Consider the following 27,163-nt stretch of genomic DNA (forward strand, 5'->3'; position numbering starts at 1 on the left):
ACATGCAAATCAATTTATAACATTTTTGACATGTGTTTTTCTGGATTTTTTTGTTTTGTTATTCTGTCTCTTACTGTTAAAATGCACGTACCATTAAAATTATAGACTGATAATTTCTTTATCAGTGGACAAACGTTCAATATCAGCAGGGGATCAAATGCTTTTTCCCCTGACTCAGCGGCGTACACACAATCCATGGGGCCCCAGTGCAAACTGATTTGTGCCCCCCCTTCCCTCACCTACCCTCCCTCTACCCTAACCCTCTTCCCCCTCCCACCCTGAGCCACTCCACCTGACCGTGGGCCCCCGACAGACACATACATAAATACATACATACAGAGACACACACACATACAGACACACAGACACTCAAAACAGAGACACACACACATACAGAGACAGAGACACAGACACACAAAACAGAGACACACACATACATACACACATACAGAGACACACACATACATACACACATACATACAGAGACACAGACATAGACACATACATACAGATACACACACACTTATTAACATATAGAATCCCACTCCAACTATGGATGATATGAATGGTTATATAAATTATAGGTCAGATATTATATTGTTTTAAAAAAATACGATAAAGATAACAGATAAATATGAAAAAAACACATGATGTATGTCTACATAATATGTTGTGTCTACATAAGACTCAAACGTAGCCAGGCCATACTATTTTTTCCAAACCTTCCTCTGTCCAGTATGTGTGTTCTTTTGCCCATCTTAATCTTTTTCATTTTACTGGCCGGTTCGAGATAGGACTTTTTTGTTGCAATTCTGCTTAGAAGTCCAGCATCCAGGAGCGGTCCCCTAACGTATTATGTTGAGACTAGTGTTTTGTGAGTACTATTTTGTAAAGCTGCCAGTTGAGAAGCTGTGAGGAGTTTGTTTCTAAAACTATATACTATAAGGTACTTGTTTTGTTGCTCAGTTGTGAACCAGAACTTCCCACTACACCAGCTATAGTACACAGAGTTGTTTGAAAAATTTGGTTTCTTAGCAATTTCTCGCTTGGAATAGCCTTCATTTCTCAGAGCAAGAATAGGCTGCAGTTTCATAAGAAAGTTCTTTGTTTCTGGCCATCTTGAGCCTGTAATCGAACCTACTCAAGATACTCAGTCTAATGAAGGCCAGTTTTATTGCTTCTTTAATCAGCCATACATGACAGATTGTGTCAAGTGCTCCTCCAGCACTTCTTTTCATTTGGTCTGCCTCTCACAAATGTAAGCACAACAGTTTTCAGAAGTGCTAACATATGCCTTGATTTAATAAGCTTTCCAAATGATTCAATACTGTTCGAAAAACATTCCAAATGATTTATCTACTGAAGTCATTCTATGGGAATTTTTGTTGATAAATCATTTAGAAAGTTTTTCTAGCAGCATTGAAACATTTTGGAAAGTTTATTACATTGAGGTCCTAATTGCTGAAGGGTTTTCTAATAATCTAATGAACAGCAGCAAACAAATAACAAATGCTGCAAATACCAGCGTGCATACTCAAGTGTACAACGACCTTGGTATCGTTCAACCACCAGCTCCTAGTTCCAGGCCAAGGAGGTCTTATTAGTAAACCGGGTGAGCTTGCTTGTGAAAGATAGCAAATGAAGGTGCATTCCAGGCAGTGAAGTCAGAGTGCTGGGGCAATGAGGAAGATGGAAACGGGGAAAGGTAGGGAAGGAGAAGTGTGGTTAGAATGAAGGAGAACATTATTCTTCTTGTAACTGAGTATCTTTGACATTAATGCCTAAAATCCAGAAAAGAGAAGCATTATGAAAACTGGATGAATAGAGTTGGACTTTCCACTTATGTTTTATTGTTATTTTGGGTTTCCATCAGTAACCAGACACATGCTAATATTTCATGATGGACCTCTTGCTTGATTGAATGTACATTAATTGGTGACTCTCATTTCAATTCTACAAGTAATGGTTTAACATGGTGTATTCAATGTGTCGTTGCAAGTGGTCTACAGTTTAATTAATGTGATATTAACTTTTTCCTGGCTAGGCAGACATTTTCCTCTACTAACCATGTATCAGATTATCCATGTGACCTTTTTAATTTGGTTGTGCTGCCCTCTGCTTCTTGCAAGGGCTGTAGTCCTTCAATCTGCTTTCTTGTTCAGCTGTTCTGAAAAATTAGCAAAATGTCTTTCTCAACCAGATCAAAACTACTTCAACGTAAAAATGAACACATTTTGAAAACAGAGTGGACTTGCTTCAATAGGTTCCACATGTCCCCAGGAACCAGTAAAGAACATACAATTGCCTCAATGTTAAAAGTCTGAAATCTCCACTGTACATGGCAACTTTCCCACTTGATTTTATTTATTGAATATTAAAGTAGTTATGTATTCCACTTCTCACTCAGTGGCTAAATGTTATTATGGTCAAGCCGGAACAGTAAAGTCACCTATAACTATATTTATTAATTAAGCCCCCATCCTCACAATAAAATAATAATCCAACAACATTATTTTTCATAGTACTATTTTAAACTATATAATGGGAATTGCAATATATCTCAATTTTTAATGTGAGCATTTTGTGTTTTCAATATATTTTCATACAGTTTATGGAGAAAACAGACCAAGAATACTACACTTTGGACGACATGTTTGTCTCTAAAGCGGCAAAGAAGGGTCGTGAAAATGCAGAAGACGAAAGAGAGCGGCAACAGGCCATAGCGGAGCATCGCAGACTTGCTGCCAGGATGGAGAAGTGTCCGTATTGCTTTGATAATGCTGAGCTACCAAAACATCTTATAATTGCCATCGGTGTAAAGGTACGTTAAAGATTATGGTCCGTTTATCCAACGCATTGATCAATATTTTATATAGTCGTTTGTGCACCTCTTCACATTTTTCTTGTATTCTAGAAAACATTTTGTTTGAAGAGTTTAACAAACTCTGGGACCTTCTAGAGACCGTCATATTTATTGTATGAGCATGTAACTCATTAATTGCACCCAGAAAGATTCTATTCAACTAAATATGTGACTTGTTGTGGTAGTTGGTTGCACCAGATTTTATTTAGTAGTTTTGTATCAACTGGGTAGAATACATATACAACCAAGAAATGCCTTAGAGGAACACTCTATGCACCATAACCACTACAGCGTGTTATGGTGCCAGGAGTGTCTTGCCCCTCCTATTGCCAGAAGCCAAACTGTTTTCAGGGCTTAGCTTACTGACTAAGAGGGGATCAGCGTAAAGAAGGGGTGCTAACGGAAGCTCCTAAGCATCTGGCTCACCGACATTAGTTCTGGATTCAGAGAGCAGTGCCTGGCAGACAACAAGTAAGAAGTCAGACTGTTGGAAAACAATTTTAGTTCTTACACTTGGTGGGGGAGAGGTCACATTTCTAACACCATAACCACATTTGTTATGCTAAGTTTGCCTCTTGAATTCTCTAAAACAGGGATGGCCGAAGGGTTGATTCTATCTTGATTGCCTTCCCTGCTGCTCTAGAACATAAAGTAAACAGTATATTTCAGCTAAATTCAGCACTTTGTTGAGGATAAAGAACATTATCTCTTGTGGTAAGTGCAGCACGAAACAAGGTCTCCAGCAGGCAGGAGACAATAGAAGGAAATGGATGATTTAGAGAGAAGGCAACTTAATGTAATGTATTCTGCTCAAGCATAAATGCCAGCTCACTTGGGCATTGTCTGAACACATTTTATAAACAAGCTAAGTTTACTTGCAGTTTGGAACATTTCTGTCTTCACTTAGCATATAAAAACAGCATTATCTCTAGGCAGGGGGGCCGAGCGTTGCTAAATTACAGAAAAGTTGCGAACATTTTTGGATTTGTATTTTTAGAAGAGCGACCTCCTGCCGGCACAGTTTATTACCCCCGAGTCCCATACCGCAAGTCTGAGAAGTGACCGTTCACACAAAACGATTCTGAAAGCCTCAAATAGCCTGGAATTTTGCCATGTGAAATCAAACCATTTTAAAAGCCTACCAGAGTAACTACAAAAATTGCTTTGTGCTTGAAATGAAGTATAAACATACTAACACGGCATTTGTGCAAATAATTGATGGAGGGGGAAAAATGTTGTTTGAAAAAGCGCATATCAAAGCAAACATGGAATCTCTTTAATTTTAAAGGAAATCGCACACTTAAAGATAAAAAGTTATTTTGAAGTTGGGTAGCATTTAAACATATTCCTATTTCTTCTGATAATCTCCACTCTTTATATTTGGATTTGCAGTGTGGCTTTGGTGAAAATATTTAACATTTCCATTTTCAGTCATTTGTAGTACATGAAATATACAGGTGTATCTATAATGCAAAGATTCTATCTTACACAGCATGGAATGTAGTTTTTTGGTAACAAGTTAGTTCTTTGTATAAATCGCAATCACTCTTCCTTTCAGATAATACAGCACTTTTACTTTTAAGATCAATGTAATTTTACCCCAAATGCATTAGAGTGTAAGCTCTTTTGACCATCTCCTTCATTGCCTTTTGTAGCTATATGCCAAACTTGTTTTGTTGCAATTATTTATCTATTTAATTTACCAAATGCAGAGATATTTTATGGAATTCTTAAAGGGACACTATAGTCACCAGTACAACTTCAGCAAGCATGTCTGAATCGAAAGCTAGCACGGGCCAAATAAACAAGGTTTATTTCAATGTGGGCCACACATTTATTGATATGAAAATCCATGAACAAATGGCATTAAATAGTCGTGGCAGCTGTCATAGATACTTGAGGGTTTACGCAGGATAGTATATAATACAAACAACATGTTGTCTCCAAAAATAACATGGGTATTAAGGCAAAAGAAAACAAACTTTGCAAAAATAGGATAAATGAATGAAGTGAATACAAATTGTCGTAATACCTGCCACTACCGGACAAGGAGAAGACCACCCACACCACTACTCGAAAAACATGTGGTATGTCTCTCCCTTGTCTGGCAGTGGTAGGTATTGCGACAATTTGTTACTCACTTCATTCATTCATTTATCCTATTTTTGCAAAGTTTGTTTTCCTGACCCTACAGTGTCCCTTTAAAGTGGACCTGTCATCTACAGAAGTGTGGATGACATCTGATACTTCAGTTAAGTAATAGCATTTAAAACATACATTGAAACGTAGTGAACTCTCTACCTGAAGTTTGAGGACTGCCAACTGAGATGCTCGAACTTTTATAGACCTATCCCACATATCCCCCACCGCTCCACTGCAGAAGGTTTTGCACATAGTAGTGAAAATCTCATCGACCAATGTAGCTCACTGTAGCATAAGCTTGATCTTGCTACATTAAATCAAAACATAATTTTGTAAATTTTCTTGCCGCGTGTTGTGGGATATTTCAATCAGTGCATCTTCAAGAATATGTTTGCTAAAACGCATGTCAGGCATGGGAGAAAAATAAATAAAAGTAATACTTTTTCAAAGGTTCAGAGAGAGAACAAGGTCCTTTGTGGTGCCAGTTTTGGACTAACATAAACCTATCCTCTGCTGAATGAAAAAACTTTGTGAATATATAACCAAAAAATTTTAAACACACATGTTGCTTTAATACCAGGGTTTAATCCCTTTAAACAAAAGAAAAAAGAAAAATGGTGGAGAGCACAGATATTGCCTGCTTAATCTAGATGTTTTGATGTACTGATAAGACTGTGTAAATAAAGTACCCTTTGTGGACCACTTTGGGCCAATGTGTTGATGCCATCAACCCACTTCACACTTTGAACACAATGTGCTCTTTACTTGCCTTTTCATGCCTTACTTTGTAGGCCATAACGTGCTTTGATTTATTTATTTGTTTTACCCTTCTTGACACTGTGTGCCATTTTCTTTGTGATCAGGCAAAGTAAAGTTGTTCTAGGCTGGTAAACTGTTGGTGAAGAAAGTTAAAACTGCATACCAGCGTATGCCTTGGTACTAGGAGAGGGTCATGCATGCTGCAGTCCAACAGATAAAGAGTGTGGATGCTTACTGAGGGTTATGCACCAAACTCTGGAGGAAATATCCGTATACATCTTGTCAGTGTAAATATAATTTCTCTTTTACATCAGGATGACATTTTTTTGGCAGACCAAATGAAACGGTGTTTTTTGGCTGTGAATCTTTAATTATGTTTTATTTTTACGCTCCGTTACGGACTAAATCTTTCTTTTTTCCCCTCAGTTGAAGCATGCATGTTTTGGGTTATTTGATATAATTTTCGTACACGTTTTATCTGTTTTACTGGTTTGATTTCGCTTTTCAAGTTCTATGTTTGTATTACACATTTAGGTTGTTATCTACATTTATTATGGTTCCTGTAAAACAAGCATGTCAAACTTGTGTCCCACAATGAATATCTCTGGAGCCGCCTGCCCTGGTGGTTGCTTTGTGCTGTGACTGCGACCAGTTTATTAATTTGAGGGAGGGAGGGGGCCCGTGTATTAAATTGGAGGAAGAATGGCAGTGTATTAGTTTTGGATTGGGGGAGGGAAAGGGTCAGTGGATTAGAGTGGTGGTACAGGTGGCAATGTATTTCAAAGGTGGGAGGGGGATGCAGTGTATTAAAGTGGTTGGAAAGGGGCAGTGTATTAGAGTGGTGAGAGGGGAGCCGTGTGTAAAATTGGGGGCTTGGGGCAGTGTATTAAATTGGGGGAAGGAGAGGGCACAGTATTAGATTGGTGATAGGGGGCAGTGTATTAAATTGGTGGGAGGGAGGGCAGTGTATTGAAGTGGTGAGAGGGGAGCTGTGCGTTAAATTGTGGGGGGGGTTAGGGGCACTGTATTAAATTGGGGGAAGGAGAGGGTAGAGTGTTAGAGTGGTGACAGGGGGGCAGTGTATTAAAGTTATGGGAGGGAGGGCAGTGTATTAAAGTGATGGGAGGGAGGGCAGTGTATTAAAGTGATGGGAGGGAGGGCAGTGTATTAAAGTGGTGGGAGGGAGGGCAGTGTATTCAATTTGAGTGATGGGAGGAGGGTCAGTGTATTAGATTAAGGTGCAGTGTATTAGATTGGATGAAGGGGCAGTGTATTAGAATGGATGAAGGGGGCAGTGTATTAGAATGGATGAAGGGGGCAGTGTATTAGAATGGATGAAGGGGGCAGTGTATTAGAATGGATGAAGGGGGCAGTGTATTAGAATGGATGAAGGGGGCAGTGTATTAGAATGGGTGAAGGGGGCAGTGTATTAGAATGGGTCTGCATGGAGACACTGAACGCTCCCCATGGAGATGCTGATTGGCCGCACAGCTTTTTGCCACACATGCACAATAGCCTCTCAATGCTTTCCTATGGGAAATCATTGAATTGGCTGAGATCATAAAGTTTGATCTCAGCCAAAGTGAAGAACACACTCATGGGACTTCAAAATCAACAAGATAACGTCAATTGTTTTTTACAGCTGTGCAACAGCATACATTCACCATTTCAGTCCCATCACCAAACTTTTCTTACTATGTCAAGGTAGTTGGACTGAAACATTGGTTATATGTAAATGCACGTCTTCTTAAAATAAATGTGCTCTTTTGTTTACTTTAAAGCCCTATGAGTGCGAGGACGTCCAGTGTCAGTTAGGCTAAAAAATGTATACTGTAGTTTTCTAGATAAACCTAAGTTTCTATGAAAACTGAGTTTTTTTTTTTGTTTTTTTGCGGCCCACATAAACTTAAACCTTGTTTATTTGGCCCGTGTTAGCCTTTGAGCTGGACATGCTTGCTGTAGAATATGGACCTTTATATACAATTCTAGAATAGTTACATTGTGACTTGTTGTTGCCGAACCTAATTGTGCAGCTTGTTGTCCTTGCAGAAGTTGGATACATTGCAAATTGTAGGCACTATCATGTATGTTACAAATTCTGTGGTTATGGTGTTAAATAATGTGCTACTCTAGAAAATCATCTGGTTGCCTGAAATATTTTTTATCCCTGTCTACCTACTTGTCTGTCTCTGTCTTTGTGTCTATCTGTCTTTCTAGAGCTGCCTACCTATCTATCCATCCATAAGTGGTGAGCGTTGGTTTAAATAGTTCTCTGGAATCCAGTGGTTAAACCGATTCCATCTTTCTTTTCTGAAATTCCCTTGGAGAATTGACATAGATAGTTTTGACAGTTTGTCTCTAGAGAATGCTTTCCCAGTAAAATACTTGTTTTGAATTCAAAACAGTGAGCCAGGAAGGTCAGTGTGTAGATACGGCAACATTCCTAGTTTATTTATATAGCTTTATAACACGATGCAAAAAAACGAGTTGAACTAAAGTAAATATATTTAGTTTCAATCTATTACTTAGTTTAGATTGTGCTGACAAGAAAAATATGTTTAATGTAGCCTCTGGAGCCTGTTCCACTGGCGCAAGATCCCCTTAACACACAAAATACGGATTTAACCCAGAAGTATACCATTGGCAACAGGCAGTAAATTAAGTCACTTTATTGGTGTATATTTTTTATATGCAGCACATGTTTAGTTGTGAGCCATTGTTTTAACCCTTTGTGTGACACTATATAACCTTCAGCAGTGGTTATGGTTTTGTGATTGCAGGGAAAATACATTTCACCTCCTTATATCAACACTAGTGTGTCTTCCTCTGGACGGTTTTATCAGTCTATTTCTCAGTGTAGTGATCGTCCTGACCTTTTTCCAAAAACAGACGTAGCTTGGTATAATCTGTATCGTGGGTTTGTGTTTGAACAGATTTTGTGGGATGTGAGATCCCGAAACAAAATTAATTATGGTGGAATAGAAGCAGGTGTTATGTAGATATGTGATGCACCGTGGGCTTCTGCCGTTCGAAGTCTCTAGGCTGCTGTCTTGTTTGATAATAATTGTAGTGCCTTGGTAATAATAATGGACGGTTCAAGGTCATCTGTGGGTCGTTTTCACCAAGATAAATGCAGCTTATACTTCGCAAATATTTTTTGTTTTATCTCAAATTGTACTCTGTACTTTTTTATTTATTTATTTTTAACAAAAGCTTCTGCCACTCATTAACTTTTACACTATAGCCATTCTAAATTAAGATTTCAATATAGTTAATCTTTTGTGCCTCTATAGTCCACTATGCTTTTTGTCTACTGTGCCTACATTTTATCAAACAGAAAGCATGCCAGGAAAGTATTGGAATAGAAAGAAATTGGTATGTAATGGTACAGAGGGGAAAGGGGCAGAGTAAACATGAGAAAAAACAACCTGAGTGTGTAATTCTCCCTAATTCTACTATTTGTTTTTTCACAGCATTTTATTTTCTTGTTTATAAATACACCTCTCCTATCTCTCCACCCACATGGTATTGTGCTTTTGACACCATGTTTGCATACCACATTTCACAACAAGTATATTGAAAAATGGGAGTGATGGCAGAAATTATTCATGTAAAAAAAAGGTGTTGGTTCCCATGTGGCATGGGAAAAGATGGTGGAAGGTTATTGTCTCTGATCTGAAACCTGTCATATTTAAGAAATTAAAATAGAATTCCACGATAACATTGAAAAAAGGAAATGACAGAACTTGGGGTGCAGTGGGGAAACCGGATAGAAAAAAACTTGGCACACATAAGGAATGTGTTTGTTGATAGAGTGAAAGAAATTGCCGAAGACAAATGCCCTTTAAGGCATTCTCACAGATTTGCAAGGCAACATTTTTCCCTCCGTCTTCTGGGAACCATTGCAACATGTGTTGGTGAGAAGAATTCATTTGACTGAAATACTTTACATGATTTTGCTTAGAACTCTAAAGGTATAAACTGGATAATATCAAGTCTACATATTGTTAGTGCTGTTTTTTTCCCGTCCGATTACAGCGCGGTTAGTTTGTAGCTTGAAGCCATAAACTGAATCAGGTTAGCATGAAATTGCAGACCTGATGCAATTCACCTTCAATAGCAGTACCAGTATGGGGTGCTGGGTATTGGCTGGCATCTTGGAGATGAGAACTGTCATTGTTCCTTTAGAAAGGCTTTTTTACGTTAATAGATGTTGTAACAGTTGTGATAGATGCAATCATAACTGCAAAAGCCCTTTCTCGGAGTGGAAATAAAGGTGGATTTCACCAAATAAAATGTCAGTTCTGTTTGAATGCTAGACGTTTCGTTCTAACCCTGTGGTTCACTGATTCATTATCTGTAGAATATATATTTATAAACCACTTGATATGTTAATTAGAATTATATTATAACAGGCTATTGAGACTAACATTCTCGCCATTAAACATGAGGAATTGTTTCTTTACAGAAAACTTGACAAATTTCTTATGAGCTGGAAGTCTCTCATTAATATCCGTAGAACGCTATTCTCAGTCTAAACTAAAGCCAGAAGTAAAATGTGAACTTTAGAAGCTTAGATTTTAACTACATTTGTCATCTGTAGAGACCTTTGTGAAACCTGAAGGCTATTATTTCGAGTCCCTGCTTGTACACTCAACATTCCATGCTTCCGAGGTCAACCAGTAGCAGTTATTTAGGCTAATAGCAATATATGTAAAATACTTTGACACCGATAAGGAGTGAATGGGTTATATAAGCACATCGTTATTATTGAAAACTGTTTTACTACGCGACATTTAGTACAATTATACATTAGTAATGAGTACAGAGGATTTTGATGAGAGAGAAATATTTTCAGATATTTTCATTGGGATTCAAACTGGTGGCAGGTTTAATATCTGCCAGGTTGTCCCACATTTGGTAAAAGAGAAACGGCTTGCCTCCATTATTTGCAGTGTGGTATGGAAAGTAAGGTGTTTGAAGGAGAACGGAAGATCTGGGGTAGGACTAGCTAGAGCGAGCAATACTGTCAAGGTTTTTTTTAGCCATGCTTGAAAAGTGAGGAGTACATCTGAACTCAAGAATTAGCTAGTTTAATTCTTTCAATACATCACAAGAACGAGTGCTGTAATTAGCGATATAACAAATGTTAAGTTTAGTGAGATTAATTTGTGGTGCAAATGTATATATTGCAGGTTACCCAAAGTACACACCCGAATGGTGTCTTGGCTGGTATTGGTGGTGGTCTTCAACCGCAATTAAAGTATCAGTGCCACACAGAATGTTGTTGAAAAAGGACTGGGCATACTCTTCTTTTGAAAATAGAAATGAAGCCTTGTACTCAAACTTTCACCTTCAGATGTTGTGCCTTCCCAGTGTTCTAGACTTACCACCCCAAATTTAGGCAACCACAGCAAAAGGCTAGTGCTCACCACCTTCATGATCAACCAGCAAGCTGCATTATTAAATTTTTGGCAATGCAATAACCAGGGTAAAAACCAAGACTGCACAACTTCTTCCCAAATAAATACTAAGATGAGTTTTTCATGGGCCACATTCTCTGCTGTTAAACACGGCAAATACAGAATAAGGAAAATCACAAAAAGGGAATGAGAAGAAACGTAGCTTACTGTAAGATAGTCAGATCATATGTTTGGAAGAAACAAGGTAATCACTTGCAGCCTGTTATAAAAAGTGTTTTATAGGACCTGTAATGGTTCTACATTTTTCTACATCACAAGCATCCCCTTGAGGACTGATAACGGTCCTGAACCATCATAAATACTTACCCGATAGGCGTTGCTCCATGTCTGGTGGGACTGCCTGACAGCTCAGACAGCCCCCCCTCGACAAATTAGGCCTCTACACAGCGGTCAAATGGCCGCAATAGGTGTGCAAGTGTCTGCCTACAGGGGACTGCTTGTGCTGACAGGCAGTCTCCCTGCTGCTGGAAAATAAATATATTCGTAAATAATAAAAAAAATATGTATGTATATGAATATATTATATATATATATATATATGTATATATATATATGTATATATATCTTGTATATATAATGTCATATTAAGTGTATTTTTATATTAATATATACATATATTAATATAAAAATACACTTAAATTTAAATTACACATGTGTCTGTCTCTCTCTCTCTCTCTCTCTCTCTCTCTCTCTCTCTCTCTCTCTCTCTCTCTCTCTCTCTCTATCTATATATATATATATATATATATATATATATATATATATATATATATATATATATATATATAATCTCCTATAGAATGTAAGCTCGATCGAGCAGGGTCCTGTTCAACCTATTGTTCCTGTAAGTTTATTTGTAATTGTCCTATTTATAGTTAAATCCCCTCTCATAATATTGTAAAGCGCTACAGAATCTGTTGGCGCTATATAAATTGCAATAATAATAATAATAATAATATATATATGGAACATGGGGGGGTGGTTGCACTCACCTGAACATGCTTAAATGGGGTGCTGCTGGGGGCCATATTATACAATAAACAATACACAAGATCCAGCGCACTCTCCTATCTACTAAACAGCAACTTCAATGTTGACAGATTTTATTAGTTTTTAAAAGGTTTTGTTTAAAAACACCTTATCTAGGCAAAAAATAATGGGGATTTAGTTACATTATATGATCATACATTTCATAAGCCTGCCACAACGTCAATGTACCCCATCTTTGGCAGGTCCTACTCTCACAGTCTAATGTCTGCTCTTATGAGATTAACCCACTTACTTAGGGAACAAATTCCATCTGAGGCTCTCTGCAGTACAAGACTAAATAGGGACCTGAGATGAGGCACCTGTGACAGGGAGGGGTGCAAAACCAAGGAGTTGGCTAGACTCCCAAATATATATATATGGAACATGGGGGGGTGGTTGCACTCACCTGAACATGCTTAAATGGGGTGCTGCTGGGGGCCATATTATACAATAAACAATACACAAGATCCAGCGCACTCTCCTATCTACTAAACAGCAACTTCAATGTTGACAGATATATATTCACTATATACACTGCCTGGCCAAAAAAAAGTCGCCAGCAAAAAAAAAACGGTCACACACTGTAAAATGTTGTAGGACCACCTTTAGCTTTGATTACGGCACACATTCGCTGTGGTATTGTTTTAATAAGCTACTGCAATTTCCGTCCAGTGTTGCATTAGTGTGTCACCAAGATCTTGTATTGATGATGGGATAGTTGGACCACTGCACAAACCCTTCTCCAGCACACCCCAAAGATTCTCAATGGGGTTAAGGTCTGGAATCTGTGGTGGCCAATCCATGTGTGAAAATTATGTCACATGCTCCCTGAACCACTCTTTCACAATTTGAGCCTGATGAATCCTGACATTGTCATCTTGGAATATGACCGTGCCATCAGGGAAAAAGGAATCCATTGATGGAATAACCTGGTCATTCAGTATATTCAGGTAGTCAGCTGACCTCATTCTTTGGGCACATAATGTTGCTGAACCTAGACCTGACCAACTGCAGCAACCCCAGATCATAGCACTGCTCCTGTAGGCTTGTACAGTAAGCAATAGGCATGATGGGTGTATCACTTAATCTGCTTCTCTTCTTACCCTGATGCGCCCATAACTGGTGGTTCCCCACTATCCTTCCAGTTTTTAATAATGCGTTGGACAGTTCTTAACCCAATTTTAGAAGTTTCTGCAATCTCCTTAGATTTTTTCTCTGCTTGACGCCTGCCGATGATTTGACCCTTCTCAAACAGACTAACATCTTTTCCACGATCAAGGGATACCCATTTGCTTAGTTTAATCCAGGTTGCGACTTTTTTTTTTTGGTCAGGCAGTGTATATTGTGTGTGTGTGTGTGTGTGTGTATATATATATATATATATAGAAAGTAAGAATCAGGAGCACTCGCTTGGATTTTTCAACAGTGGATAAAGTGTTTAATCACAACTTCAACATCAACGTTTCGACCCTTCAGGGTCTTTATCAAGATAGTGATAATGCACATAGTATACAAATATATACACAAAAGTAAGTGGTTAACTTACCCCACCTGTGTGAAGTGATTCCGGAAGTGCAATTAGCCGGGCAGAGTGTGTGTGGAAAAATGAGAGTCCGCATCATGACGTTCATGCGTGCGTGCGCGATGACGTGCGTGCGTGCGTGATGACGTGCGTGCGTAAAAACGTGCCCCCCCGCGTGATGACATCATCACGAGAGTAATACCTCATAACCATGGTAACAACACAATCCCAGTGTAGCTACCCATACCAAGGAGGAGCAAATTAAAAGAATTCTATATACAGCTAGAGAGGGAAGAAGATATATAGACATGTGTAGCCATACCATAAATTAAGACCCACAAAGATAACTAAGTAAGCAAACCCAAAGGAAGTGTGGACATCGGGTAAGTATGTGTACTGAATCCAACCCAATATATGGGAAAGTAAGTCCTAAAATAATAGGATCTAAACCAGGAAAATGCAATAACGCAAGTGCCCATGAGACAACATGGAGTGTATGTGCATATATAAGTGTGGAAGAAATGTAAGAAATCTGACAAAAGTGTGTGTATAAATCTGAAAGTGAGATCTGGAATGTGTGAACCATAAGAAGGAGGGATAAGCCCTACCCTGCAAGTGAGCCAATGTGTGTGAGAGCAAAGAAAAAAGAAAGAAGAAAGAAACAGACCAAAAAGAAATAAAGAAAAGTAAAGAGATGAGCCAATGAAGATACCTCCGTCCCCATAGCAAATACAAGAAACCCAATAAAAACACATAACAACATAAACACGTCTGCATCCCCAGGTTAAATAATCTATAGCTGTAACCAATTGGTAGACCTCACTATAAGCCTGTCTATATATACAAAAATGTAAATCATACTAGCCCCCTATCTCTCGAATAGGAGAAAGCCCATAATGTTAGAACAGCTTGTCAAATATCTCCATAATAGACCCTCACTGCCCTCCTAACCTCAAGATCTAAGGAAAGAAGGAAAACAATATAAAAACCCTGCATAACAGGACATAGCCGATGAAGAATTGTACAAAAGAATATATACCAAAGCATACGTCTTAATTATAGACGTATGGCCCGTCTCGAGCCAGCCTGGCCCTGACGATAAACTTATCTAAACAAAAACTACAAATGAATACATGATAGCGATAAGCTTTAAAAAAAACGGAAAATCCAAATCAGAGGGAAAGAGAACAAAACCAATCTAGATAATCTAACGAGTATCTAAAAATGAAGAAAATGAGATATACTCATTAAGTCCCCTGGGTTGTAGGGTGTCCAATCGTTTGATCCAAAAGGTCTCTTTCTGGAGTAGTAGTTTGGATCGATCCCCACCTCTCATGAGGGTTGGTATCACATCGATGGCGATAAATTTCAAGGTGGGTAGTCTATGGTTAAATTCCAAGAAGTGCTTGGCCACCGGCTTGTCTGTTTTCCCATCTCTATAGGCTGTCATAATTGATGATCGGTGCCCCCTGATTCTGTCTCGGAGTGTGAGATCCGTCTTCCCCACGTAGCATAATCCACATGGGCATGAGATGAGATATATCACGTGGTCTGTCAGGCAAGAGATGTAATGATTGATCTTGTATCTAGTGCCCGAGTGTGGGTGTGCAAATGTAGAGCCAGGTAGCATATGTCCACACGTGACACATCCCGTGCACCTGAAGCACCCCATCTTAGTAGGTTTAGTAGAAGTCAGCTTTTCTCTTGGTAAATCTGTTTTCATCAGTAGATCCTTGAGACTTTTATTCCTACTATAGGCAATTCTGGGGGGATTGGAGAAAATGGTACTCAGAGAGTTGTCAGCAGATAGAATATCCCAACGTTTTTTAATACTCCGTGAGATGTTCCCACTGGCTGAATTGAATGTCATCGGGATCGTAATTTGTGGGACATTGTATCGGGTGGTGCCTTTGACATAGATCTCTCGTGCCCGTTTAAGGGCTTGTTCAAGCGTATCCTTATAATATCCCCTTTCCAGGAATGCTCTTTGCATCATCCCAAGTTGTGTTTCACAATTTGTGCTGTCGGAATTGTTCCTCAGTACCCTGAGGAATTGGGAGATGGGTAAAGACTTTTTTAATGCCTGAGGGTGAAAGCTCGTGGAGTGCAATAACGTATTCCGGTCAGATGGTTTCTTATATAGGCTGTAGCCAATTTTGTTGTAACATTTGTATACTTCTACATCCAAGAATTGGATCTTGTCAGTGCTCCAATGAAGTGTGAGTTCCACAGGGGATTCATCATTATTGATCACATTAATCATGGACTGTAGTTCTTCCACTGTTCCAGACCAAATGATAAAAATATCGTCCACAAACCTGTGGTATGAAATAATGTGGGCACCAAACATATCCATAATCTTGTTACGCTCAAAAATGTACATGTAGCAATTGGCGTAGGATGGAGCTATGGCCGATCCCATCGCAGTTCCCCGAAGTTGTATATAGAAATTCTTTTCAAATCTGAAATAATTATGAAACAATAGAAACTCCAAACATTCTATCAAGAATTCTATGGGGGGGCCATGGTAACAGTTGCTCTCGCATAACCAAGTACGAAGTGCTGCCATCCCTGCATCATGCGGGATAATCGTAAACAGACTTTTCACATCAATAGTAGCAAATATTACTGGTGAATCGGGTAAAGCGAGCTCTTTGATCTTCCTCAGGAAATCCTGAGTGTCCTTCAGGGATGTAGGTATGGTCTCAATGCTAGTTTTACAATGATAATCCACAAATTTAGCCAAGGGTTCTAATAGACCCCCTCTTGCCGATACGATCGGTCTGCCCGGAGGTGTATTGGGGTTCTTGTGTACCTTCGGTAATGTGTACAATACCGGGATTTTCGGGTGTTCATTTATCAGGTATGCCGCCGTGTATTCATCAATCCATCCTGAAGCCATACCTTGGTCCACTAATGTTCGAAGTTTTTTCAAAAAAGAGGTGGTAGGATCAAAGGTGATCATCTGGTATGTAACACTGTCACTCAATTGGTTGAGAATTTCAGCTCTATAATCCGAGTAGTTTTGGATGACTATGGCACCTCCTTTATCCGCTGGTCGAATCGTTATAGTATGGTCTTTCTTCAGATCCTGCAATGCTATTTTCTCCCCTGCAGTCATGTTTTCTCCCATAGGTTTGTGCTGGAGAAGAGTCTGGTTAATATCTTGTCGGATTAGTTGTCCAAACGTCTTAATTGAGGCCTGAGAGGTTTTCGGTTCCCATGTGTTCTTCAATTTAAATGGATGTTTTTCTTTATTGCCCCATTGGTCCCGTGTAACGTTCAAATTGAGAGTACGGTTCATCTTAAATAATTCAACATCCAATGCGAACTTGTCTGGTTTGGAAAATGGTACAAATGTCAGTCCCTTGGACAATATGCTAATGTGATCCCTTGTTAACTGTTTAGTTGATAGGTTGAATACGGGGTTTATTTCTTCTTCATTGATGGTTTGGACCTGAGTTTTATAGATCCTGCCCCTCTGTCCCCTCCTGATAGGTCTGTGTTTGTGTTTGCTCTTGCTGCCAATATTGATGATGGTGGGTCGTTGGGGTGTAGTCCCCCACCTAAAAAATGTTGGGAGGAATCATATCTCATTTGGGTTCCCATTCGTTGCCTTGAGTCTGCGCCCTCAGTTTCAGACATTGATTCTGCAGAGCTAGTGTCAATGGACATGAATTGTGGTTTCCTGATCCTCATTTTCTGCCGTGGAAATTGCGGTCTCCGTCTCTCTCCCCCACTTAACCAGTGATATACCTGATGATGCGTGTAATCGTGATCAACCTTTACCAGTTTTTGCTTCTTGAATTTAATCAAATCGTTTCTATATCGCATAATCTCATCTTGTAGTTTAATCATCTGTTGTGCAGAAGCTGAAGCCGTTATTAGTGATGTATTGGATGTTTCAACCTTGTTGATCGACTCTTTGACTACCACCAATTCATTCTTCACCTCCTCCACAGTGATAATCATCCAATCTAAAGCGCACTTGTTGGCTATACCAGCCCATTTGCGACAAAATTCAGGGTTCTGTCTGCCGATGGTAGGTGCGTTACGTACCCTAATTCCTCTAGGGATCCTCTTGGATCTATAGTAATCAGAGATAAATATCCCGTGCAGATCCAAATCTACTTCTCGCCTTTTTAACTTGATCAGTTCATTATATACATCCCTGATGGAATCCACATGCTGTAATTCATCAGTGCCCTTCGGCCACAAAATATTCTCTGCCTCCGCTTCTGAGATTTGTAGTATCTCGGCAGTGTCCACTAGGGCCCCAGCCCTAAGTAAAAAATCCTCCATGGAAAAGTGCTTGATCAAAGATCAAGTGGAATCAATCCCCAAACTTGATGGTGGTAAGATAAGACAAGCTGTTCTAACATTATGGGCTTTCTCCTATTCGAGAGATAGGGGGCTAGTATGATTTACATTTTTGTATATATAGACAGGCTTATAGTGAGGTCTACCAATTGGTTACAGCTATAGATTATTTAACCTGGGGATGCAGACGTGTTTATGTTGTTATGTGTTTTTATTGGGTTTCTTGTATTTGCTATGGGGACGGAGGTATCTTCATTGGCTCATCTCTTTACTTTTCTTTATTTCTTTTTGGTCTGTTTCTTTCTTCTTTCTTTTTTCTTTGCTCTCACACACATTGGCTCACTTGCAGGGTAGGGCTTATCCCTCCTTCTTATGGTTCACACATTCCAGATCTCACTTTCAGATTTATACACACACTTTTGTCAGATTTCTTACATTTCTTCCACACTTATATATGCACATACACTCCATGTTGTCTCATGGGCACTTGCGTTATTGCATTTTCCTGGTTTAGATCCTATTATTTTAGGACTTACTTTCCCATATATTGGGTTGGATTCAGTACACATACTTACCCGATGTCCACACTTCCTTTGGGTTTGCTTACTTAGTTATCTTTGTGGGTCTTAATTTATGGTATGGCTACACATGTCTATATATCTTCTTCCCTCTCTAGCTGTATATAGAATTCTTTTAATTTGCTCCTCCTTGGTATGGGTAGCTACACTGGGATTGTGTTGTTACCATGGTTATGAGGTATTACTCTCGTGATGATGTCATCACGCGGGGGGGCACGTTTTTACGCACGCACGTCATCACGCACGCACGCACGTCATCGCGCACGCACGCATGAACGTCATGATGCGGACTCTCATTTTTCCACACACACTCTGCCCGGCTAATTGCACTTCCGGAATCACTTCACACAGGTGGGGTAAGTTAACCACTTACTTTTGTGTATATATTTGTATACTATGTGCATTATCACTATCTTGCTTTAGACCCTGAAGGGTCGAAACGTTGATGTTGAAGTTGTGATTAAACACTTTATCCACTGTTGAAAAATCCAAGCGAGTGCTCCTGATTCTTACTTTCTATCTACTGGCCTGGAGGCACCCTGGTAATATACATTGTATATTTGTTGCTTTGGGGCTGAGTGCCAGAGTCTGGACTAAATATATTGTAAGTGTGCTTGCCACACACTCTCTGTTAGCACCACCGTATTATTTACCTATATTATCTTACCACCATCAAGTTTGGGGATTGATTCCACTTGATCTTTGATCAAGCACTTTTCCATGGAGGATTTTTTACTTAGGGCTGGGGCCCTAGTGGACACTGCCGAGATACTACAAATCTCAGAAGCGGAGGCAGAGAATATTTTGTGGCCAAAGGGCACTGATGAATTACAGCATGTGGATTCCATCAGGGATGTATATAATGAACTGATCAAGTTAAAAAGGCGAGAAGTAGATTTGGATCTGCACGGGATATTTATCTCTGATTACTATAGATCCAAGAGGATCCCTAGAGGATTTAGGGTACGTAACGCACCTACCATCGGCAGACAGAACCCTGAATTTTGTCGCAAATGGGCTGGTATAGCCAACAAGTGCGCTTTAGATTGGATGATTATCACTGTGGAGGAGGTGAAGAATGAATTGGTGGTAGTCAAAGAGTCGATCAACAAGGTTGAAACATCCAATACATCACTAATAACGGCTTCAGCTTCTGCACAACAGATGATTAAACTACAAGATGAGATTATGCGATATAGAAACGATTTGATTAAATTCAAGAAGCAAAAACTGGTAAAGGTTGATCACGATTACACGCATCATCAGGTATATCACTGGTTAAGTGGGGGAGAGAGACGGAGACCGCAATTTCCACGGCAGAAAATGAGGATCAGGAAACCACAATTCATGTCCATTGACACTAGCTCTGCAGAATCAATGTCTGAAACTGAGGGCGCAGACTCAAGGCAACGAATGGGAACCCAAATGAGATATGATTCCTCCCAAAATTTTTTAGGTGGGGGACTACACCCCAACGACCCACCATCATCAATATTGGCAGCAAGAGCAAACACAAACACAGACCTATCAGGAGGGGACAGAGGGGCAGGATCTATAAAACTCAGGTCCAAACCACCAATGAAGAAGAAATAAACCCCGTATTCAACCTATCAACTAAACAGTTAACAAGGGATCACATTAGCATATTGTCCAAGGGACTGACATTTGTACCATTTTCCAAACCAGACAAGTTCGCATTGGATGTTGAATTATTTAAGATGAACCGTACTCTCAATTTGAACGTTACACGGGACCAATGGGGCAATAAAGAAAAACATCCATTTAAATTGAAGAACACATGGGAACCGAAAACCTCTCAGGCCTCAATTAAGACGTTTGGACAACTAATCCGACAAGATATTAACCAGACTCTTCTCCAGCACAAACCTATGGGAGAAAACATGACTGCAGGGGAGAAAATAGCATTGCAGGATCTGAAGAAAGACCATACTATAACGATTCGACCAGCGGATAAAGGAGGTGCCATAGTCATCCAAAACTACTCGGATTATAGAGCTGAAATTCTCAACCAATTGAGTGACAGTGTTACATACCAGATGATCACCTTTGATCCTACCACCTCTTTTTTGAAAAAACTTCGAACATTAGTGGACCAAGGTATGGCTTCAGGATGGATTGATGAATACACGGCGGCATACCTGATAAATGAACACCCGAAAATCCCGGTATTGTACACATTACCGAAGGTACACAAGAACCCCAATACACCTCCGGGCAGACCGATCGTATCGGCAAGAGGGGGTCTATTAGAACCCTTGGCTAAATTTGTGGATTATCATTGTAAAACTAGCATTGAGACCATACCTACATCCCTGAAGGACACTCAGGATTTCCTGAGGAAGATCAAAGAGCTCGCTTTACCCGATTCACCAGTAATATTTGCTACTATTGATGTGAAAAGTCTGTTTACGATTATCCCGCATGATGCAGGGATGGCAGCACTTCGTACTTGGTTATGCGAGAGCAACTGTTACCATGGCCCCCCCATAGAATTCTTGATAGAATGTTTGGAGTTTCTATTGTTTCATAATTATTTCAGATTTGAAAAGAATTTCTATATACAACTTCGGGGAACTGCGATGGGATCGGCCATAGCTCCATCCTACGCCAATTGCTACATGTACATTTTTGAGCGTAACAAGATTATGGATATGTTTGGTGCCCACATTATTTCATACCACAGGTTTGTGGACGATATTTTTATCATTTGGTCTGGAACAGTGGAAGAACTACAGTCCATGATTAATGTGATCAATAATGATGAATCCCCTGTGGAACTCACACTTCATTGGAGCACTGACAAGATCCAATTCTTGGATGTAGAAGTATACAAATGTTACAACAAAATTGGCTACAGCCTATATAAGAAACCATCTGACCGGAATACGTTATTGCACTCCACGAGCTTTCACCCTCAGGCATTAAAAAAGTCTTTACCCATCTCCCAATTCCTCAGGGTACTGAGGAACAATTCCGACAGCACAAATTGTGAAACACAACTTGGGATGATGCAAAGAGCATTCCTGGAAAGGGGATATTATAAGGATACGCTTGAACAAGCCCTTAAACGGGCACGAGAGATCTATGTCAAAGGCACCACCCGATACAATGTCCCACAAATTACGATCCCGATGACATTCAATTCAGCCAGTGGGAACATCTCACGGAGTATTAAAAAACGTTGGGATATTCTATCTGCTGACAACTCTCTGAGTACCATTTTCTCCAATCCCCCCAGAATTGCCTATAGTAGGAATAAAAGCCTCAAGGATCTACTGATGAAAACAGATTTACCAAGAGAAAAGCTGACTTCTACTAAACCTACTAAGATGGGGTGCTTCAGGTGCACGGGATGTGTCACGTGTGGACATATGCTACCTGGCTCTACATTTGCACACCCACACTCGGGCACTAGATACAAGATCAATCATTACATCTCTTGCCTGACAGACCACGTGATATATCTCATCTCATGCCCATGTGGATTATGCTACGTGGGGAAGACGGATCTCACACTCCGAGACAGAATCAGGGGGCACCGATCATCAATTATGACAGCCTATAGAGATGGGAAAACAGACAAGCCGGTGGCCAAGCACTTCTTGGAATTTAACCATAGACTACCCACCTTGAAATTTATCGCCATCGATGTGATACCAACCCTCATGAGAGGTGGGGATCGATCCAAACTACTACTCCAGAAAGAGACCTTTTGGATCAAACGATTGGACACCCTACAACCCAGGGGACTTAATGAGTATATCTCATTTTCTTCATTTTTAGATACTCGTTAGATTATCTAGATTGGTTTTGTTCTCTTTCCCTCTGATTTGGATTTTCCGTTTTTTTAAAGCTTATCGCTATCATGTATTCATTTGTAGTTTTTGTTTAGAGAAGTTTATCGTCAGGGCCAGGCTGGCTCGAGACGGGCCATACGTCTATAATTAAGACGTATGCTTTGGTATATATTCTTTTGTACAATTCTTCATCGGCTATGTCCTGTTATGCAGGGTTTTTATATTGTTTTCCTTCTTTCCTTAGATCTTGAGGTTAGGAGGGCAGTGAGGGTCTATTATGGAGATATTTGACAAGCTGTTCTAACATTATGGGCTTTCTCCTATTCGAGAGATAGGGGGCTAGTATGATTTACATTTTTGTATATATAGACAGGCTTATAGTGAGGTCTACCAATTGGTTACAGCTATAGATTATTTAACCTGGGGATGCAGACGTGTTTATGTTGTTATGTGTTTTTATTGGGTTTCTTGTATTTGCTATGGGGACGGAGGTATCTTTATTGGCTCATCTCTTTACTTTTCTTTATTTCTTTTTGGTCTGTTTCTTTCTTCTTTCTTTTTTCTTTGCTCTCACACACATTGGCTCACTTGCAGGGTAGGGCTTATCCCTCCTTCTTATGGTTCACACATTCCAGATCTCACTTTCAGATTTATACACACACTTTTGTCAGATTTCTTACATTTCTTCCACACTTATATATGCACATACACTCCATGTTGTCTCATGGGCACTTGCGTTATTGCATTTTCCTGGTTTAGATCCTATTATTTTAGGACTTACTTTCCCATATATTGGGTTGGATTCAGTACACATACTTACCCGATGTCCACACTTCCTTTGGGTTTGCTTACTTAGTTATCTTTGTGGGTCTTAATTTATGGTATGGCTACACATGTCTATATATCTTCTTCCCTCTCTAGCTGTATATAGAATTCTTTTAATTTGCTCCTCCTTGGTATGGGTAGCTACACTGGGATTGTGTTGTTACCATGGTTATGAGGTATTACTCTCGTGATGATGTCATCACGCGGGGGGGCACGTTTTTACGCACGCACGTCATCACGCACGCACGCACGTCATCGCGCACGCACGCATGAACGTCATGATGCGGACTCTCATTTTTCCACACACACTCTGCCCGGCTAATTGCACTTCCGGAATCACTTCACACAGGTGGGGTAAGTTAACCACTTACTTTTGTGTATATATTTGTATACTATGTGCATTATCACTATCTTGATAAAGACCCTGAAGGGTCGAAACGTTGATGTTGAAGTTGTGATTAAACACTTTATCCACTGTTGAAAAATCCAAGCGAGTGCTCCTGATTCTTACTTTCTATCTACTGGCCTGGAGGCACCCTGGTAATATACATTGTATATTTGTTGCTTTGGGGTTGAGTGCCAGAGTCTGGACTATATATATATATATATATATATATATATATATATATATATATATATATAATATTATAAAATATAAATAATAAGTAAATACAAATAAATGTAAAAAATTAAAAAATATATGTGTAATTTTATTTTAACTGTATTTTGATATTAATATAATATATATTATATATAAAAATAGGAAATCTATATACATAAATAATTTCATAAATATACACATAGACTTCAAATATATAAATATGTATATATATTTAAATTCTACGTGCGTATTTATGTAATATTGTTACATAATTAAGTCATTTTATTGATTGCAATTTGACGAACCTGCCTGACAACCCAGGCCGAAAGTCCAGTCCAATTCTCCAGTCCAGAGAATTAAATTTGCTAGCACTGTATTCAACCCTGTAACTTTCCATGACACCCTAAAACCTGTACATGGGTTTTACTCGGGAGACTTTGCGGAACATAAAACAGTAAAACATATCACAGCGATGATATTGTCAGTGAAAGTGAATTTTTCACACACAAACGGCACGTTCACTGATGATATCATTGTTGTGATACATTTTACTGTTTTGAAACACAAATATTTGTGTTCACCGAAGTCTCCCGAGTACAGGTTTCATAGTGTCAAATATAAGTCTTGATTTTCTATTTTTTCAATTTGCCAGATTGGTTATGTTGCCTTTGAGAGAGTATTTTAGCCCAGGAATGAGAATTACTCCCAGGTTGGCATACCATTTGCAAAAGAAGACAACCCAAGGTATTGCAAATGGAGTATGTTCAGTCTTTTTTAGTAGCCAGTTAGTCCCAAACACTTGTCAAAGTTAATGTTCATAATAGTTTTTTGCATTTTTAACACACAAACAAATATACATGCTAACTTTGGCCAGTGTTTGTGACTAAGTGGCTACTTAAAAAGACTGGACATACCCTATATTGAATACCCTATGTTTTTTTTTTTTTTTTTTCACTAAATACATATAATTTTTTTTAAAGTAAATTATATGGCATGATACAAATAATGGTATGTAAAGAAAGCCCTTTTTGTCCTGAAAAAACAATATATACCTTGTATTGGAACAGTAAATGAGGGAGAAGAAAATTACAGCTAAACACAAACTCCACAAAAGTGTTAAAAGAGCCCTGGTCGTTAACGTACAACATGACCAAAACAGTCCGGTCCTTAAGGTGTTAACAGACATTTATTCTGCTTTTGTTAAGCTTTTTGCCTCTCATTGTTATAAATAAAAGAAACATGTATTCCCATATACCTGGCTCACTTAATTTCTGACCCTTATTATTCGTTTATTTACTTTAAATTGTAAAAAGATTATAGTTTCCTTGTACGTGGATAGTAAATTGTTATGGTCATAGATCATCAAAGAATAGTGCTTTTATAATGTAATGTATTCAGCCAACCTGTATTGACAGCGAGAAAATAAATTACTAGCCAGAAGTAAATGTTATTTTACTTATCACAGATTTGTTTCCTGCCCATTGCAAAATCATTCTCTTGGTTGGCAAATCTCATTTATCTATAGTTACTTCATATCCACCTTTGGTGCAGAATTGTGTCATTTCATGCAGTTGTGTCCACCATAAAGCCGTTGCTGTTTTTTTTTTTTGTTATTTAAGTCCACTGTATTCCTGATAGTGTCAGTTTGAGGACCTGCTGAAGCGTATTGTTGTCTGTGCTCATTTTGTGCCCTGCAGGTAGAGCCAATTCTGGGCAATCATTCTGATCCCTGGTCTTTTGAACTCACATACCCCAAGCTAGATTTTAGACGAGCCTATTAATACCTGGCTGTAGATAATTGTTTGTCTGCAGTCTTATCAGTCTGTGCCAACATTGTGTCACAGGTTTAAAAAAAAATCTGATTGTTATCGTGTCTTACATGGCAGGTGGGCATCTACAGAACTACTCATTATCACACCTAAATTAAACTCCTTTGTGTGTGTCTGCTCTCCTGTAATTCACACGCCAATCCATCCTGTTGACGAACACTGAGGTTTGGGCATTGTACATCTTTTTTGTCATTCTGTCATCAGCACGACTTGCATTTATTTATTTATATATTTTTTTTTAGTTACCGTATTTAAAAACTATGCATTTTTCAGTTGTTTCCAAAATCTGTTCCTTCTTGATTTATTAATTATATTAAAAAAAAAAAAAAAAAAAAGTGAAAAATAGTTGTTTTAAAATGTGTGTCTATATATTTAGCTCTTCCAGTACAGAAACACAGGCCTTGAGTAAAAAAATATTGACCTTTTCATTTAGCACGCATAACTGAACCTGTCCAGAACCAATGGCTGATGATGATCTGAATGACGTGGCCTAACCGTTGTTCTATTTAGTTCCTATAGAATGTTATTCTGCATATTATAAAGTCTCTGTAATAGAAATGAACAGGATTGTTTAAAAAACATTTGTGCCTAGCATGTATTCTGACTTTTGAAGAAATATTAAAGGTAAACTGTCAGGATTTTTAATTTTCTGTTTACTCATTTGCTATATTTAACAAATATGTTTTTGTGTGGTTTGGAAATTCTAATTCAATTTAGGAATCCATACGTATATCCCAGAACCGGACTCACCTTTCTTGGCTACCTGTCAATCAGCATTGCCCTTTCCTGACATTGAACAATGTTTATATTCTTCTCCTCATTTGCATTATGTGCCCTGATTGTGCCTGAACTGGATTGTTATGTCACTTGGCAAATCTTTTATATACATCTTAAAATAAAACCGAGTATCGCATAAAGAGAACATGTTAACAGAAGTTATAGGTGATTTTTAGTATTTTATTTAATGGTGCAGTTCCAAGAAGTGACAGGTCCATGTTAATCCGTTGTGCTTGCATATTTTTTAGTTTAATGTGTTTGTGTGTTTAGTTAACTGGAACACGAATACCCAAGCAGATAAAGTATAGAAAATGTGACCAGACTTACAGCCAAACATATTGCATTTCTACCTTACTTACACGGGGAATACATGACACAAAAGCATGACAAGAATAAAGATTTAAAAAGCTTGCACATTCTATTTGCTTTATACATTCACAAATGTAAGCGTAATGCAAAAATTTGCAAAATAGCAAAAAGTAACAACCAAATGTACATTTTATAATAAAATAAGAATTAGGTCAGTTTAGTCATTTAGAGGGAAACGACCGTGGCAAAATACTCCCTATTTTAATGCAGTATTTATATTCTAAATAAATAAAAAAAAATATACAAAA

General features: G+C 38.7%; 1 protein-coding gene across 2 annotated transcripts in view; it reads left to right on the forward strand.

Annotated features, from left to right (window-relative positions):
- The window catches only part of CWF19L2 (CWF19 like cell cycle control factor 2), a 196,169-nt gene that overhangs the window by 132,729 nt on the left and 36,277 nt on the right, over positions 1 to 27,163 (forward strand). For both annotated transcript variants that reach the window (XM_063430222.1, XM_063430231.1), the window contains exon 14: positions 2,609 to 2,821. In XM_063430222.1, the coding sequence (XP_063286292.1) occupies positions 2,609 to 2,821 (213 nt within the window). The remainder of the gene's footprint in view (positions 1 to 2,608; positions 2,822 to 27,163) is intronic.

Source organism: Pelobates fuscus, chromosome 1 (assembly GCF_036172605.1).
Source record: "Pelobates fuscus isolate aPelFus1 chromosome 1, aPelFus1.pri, whole genome shotgun sequence".
Taxonomy (NCBI): Eukaryota; Metazoa; Chordata; class Amphibia; order Anura; family Pelobatidae; genus Pelobates; species Pelobates fuscus.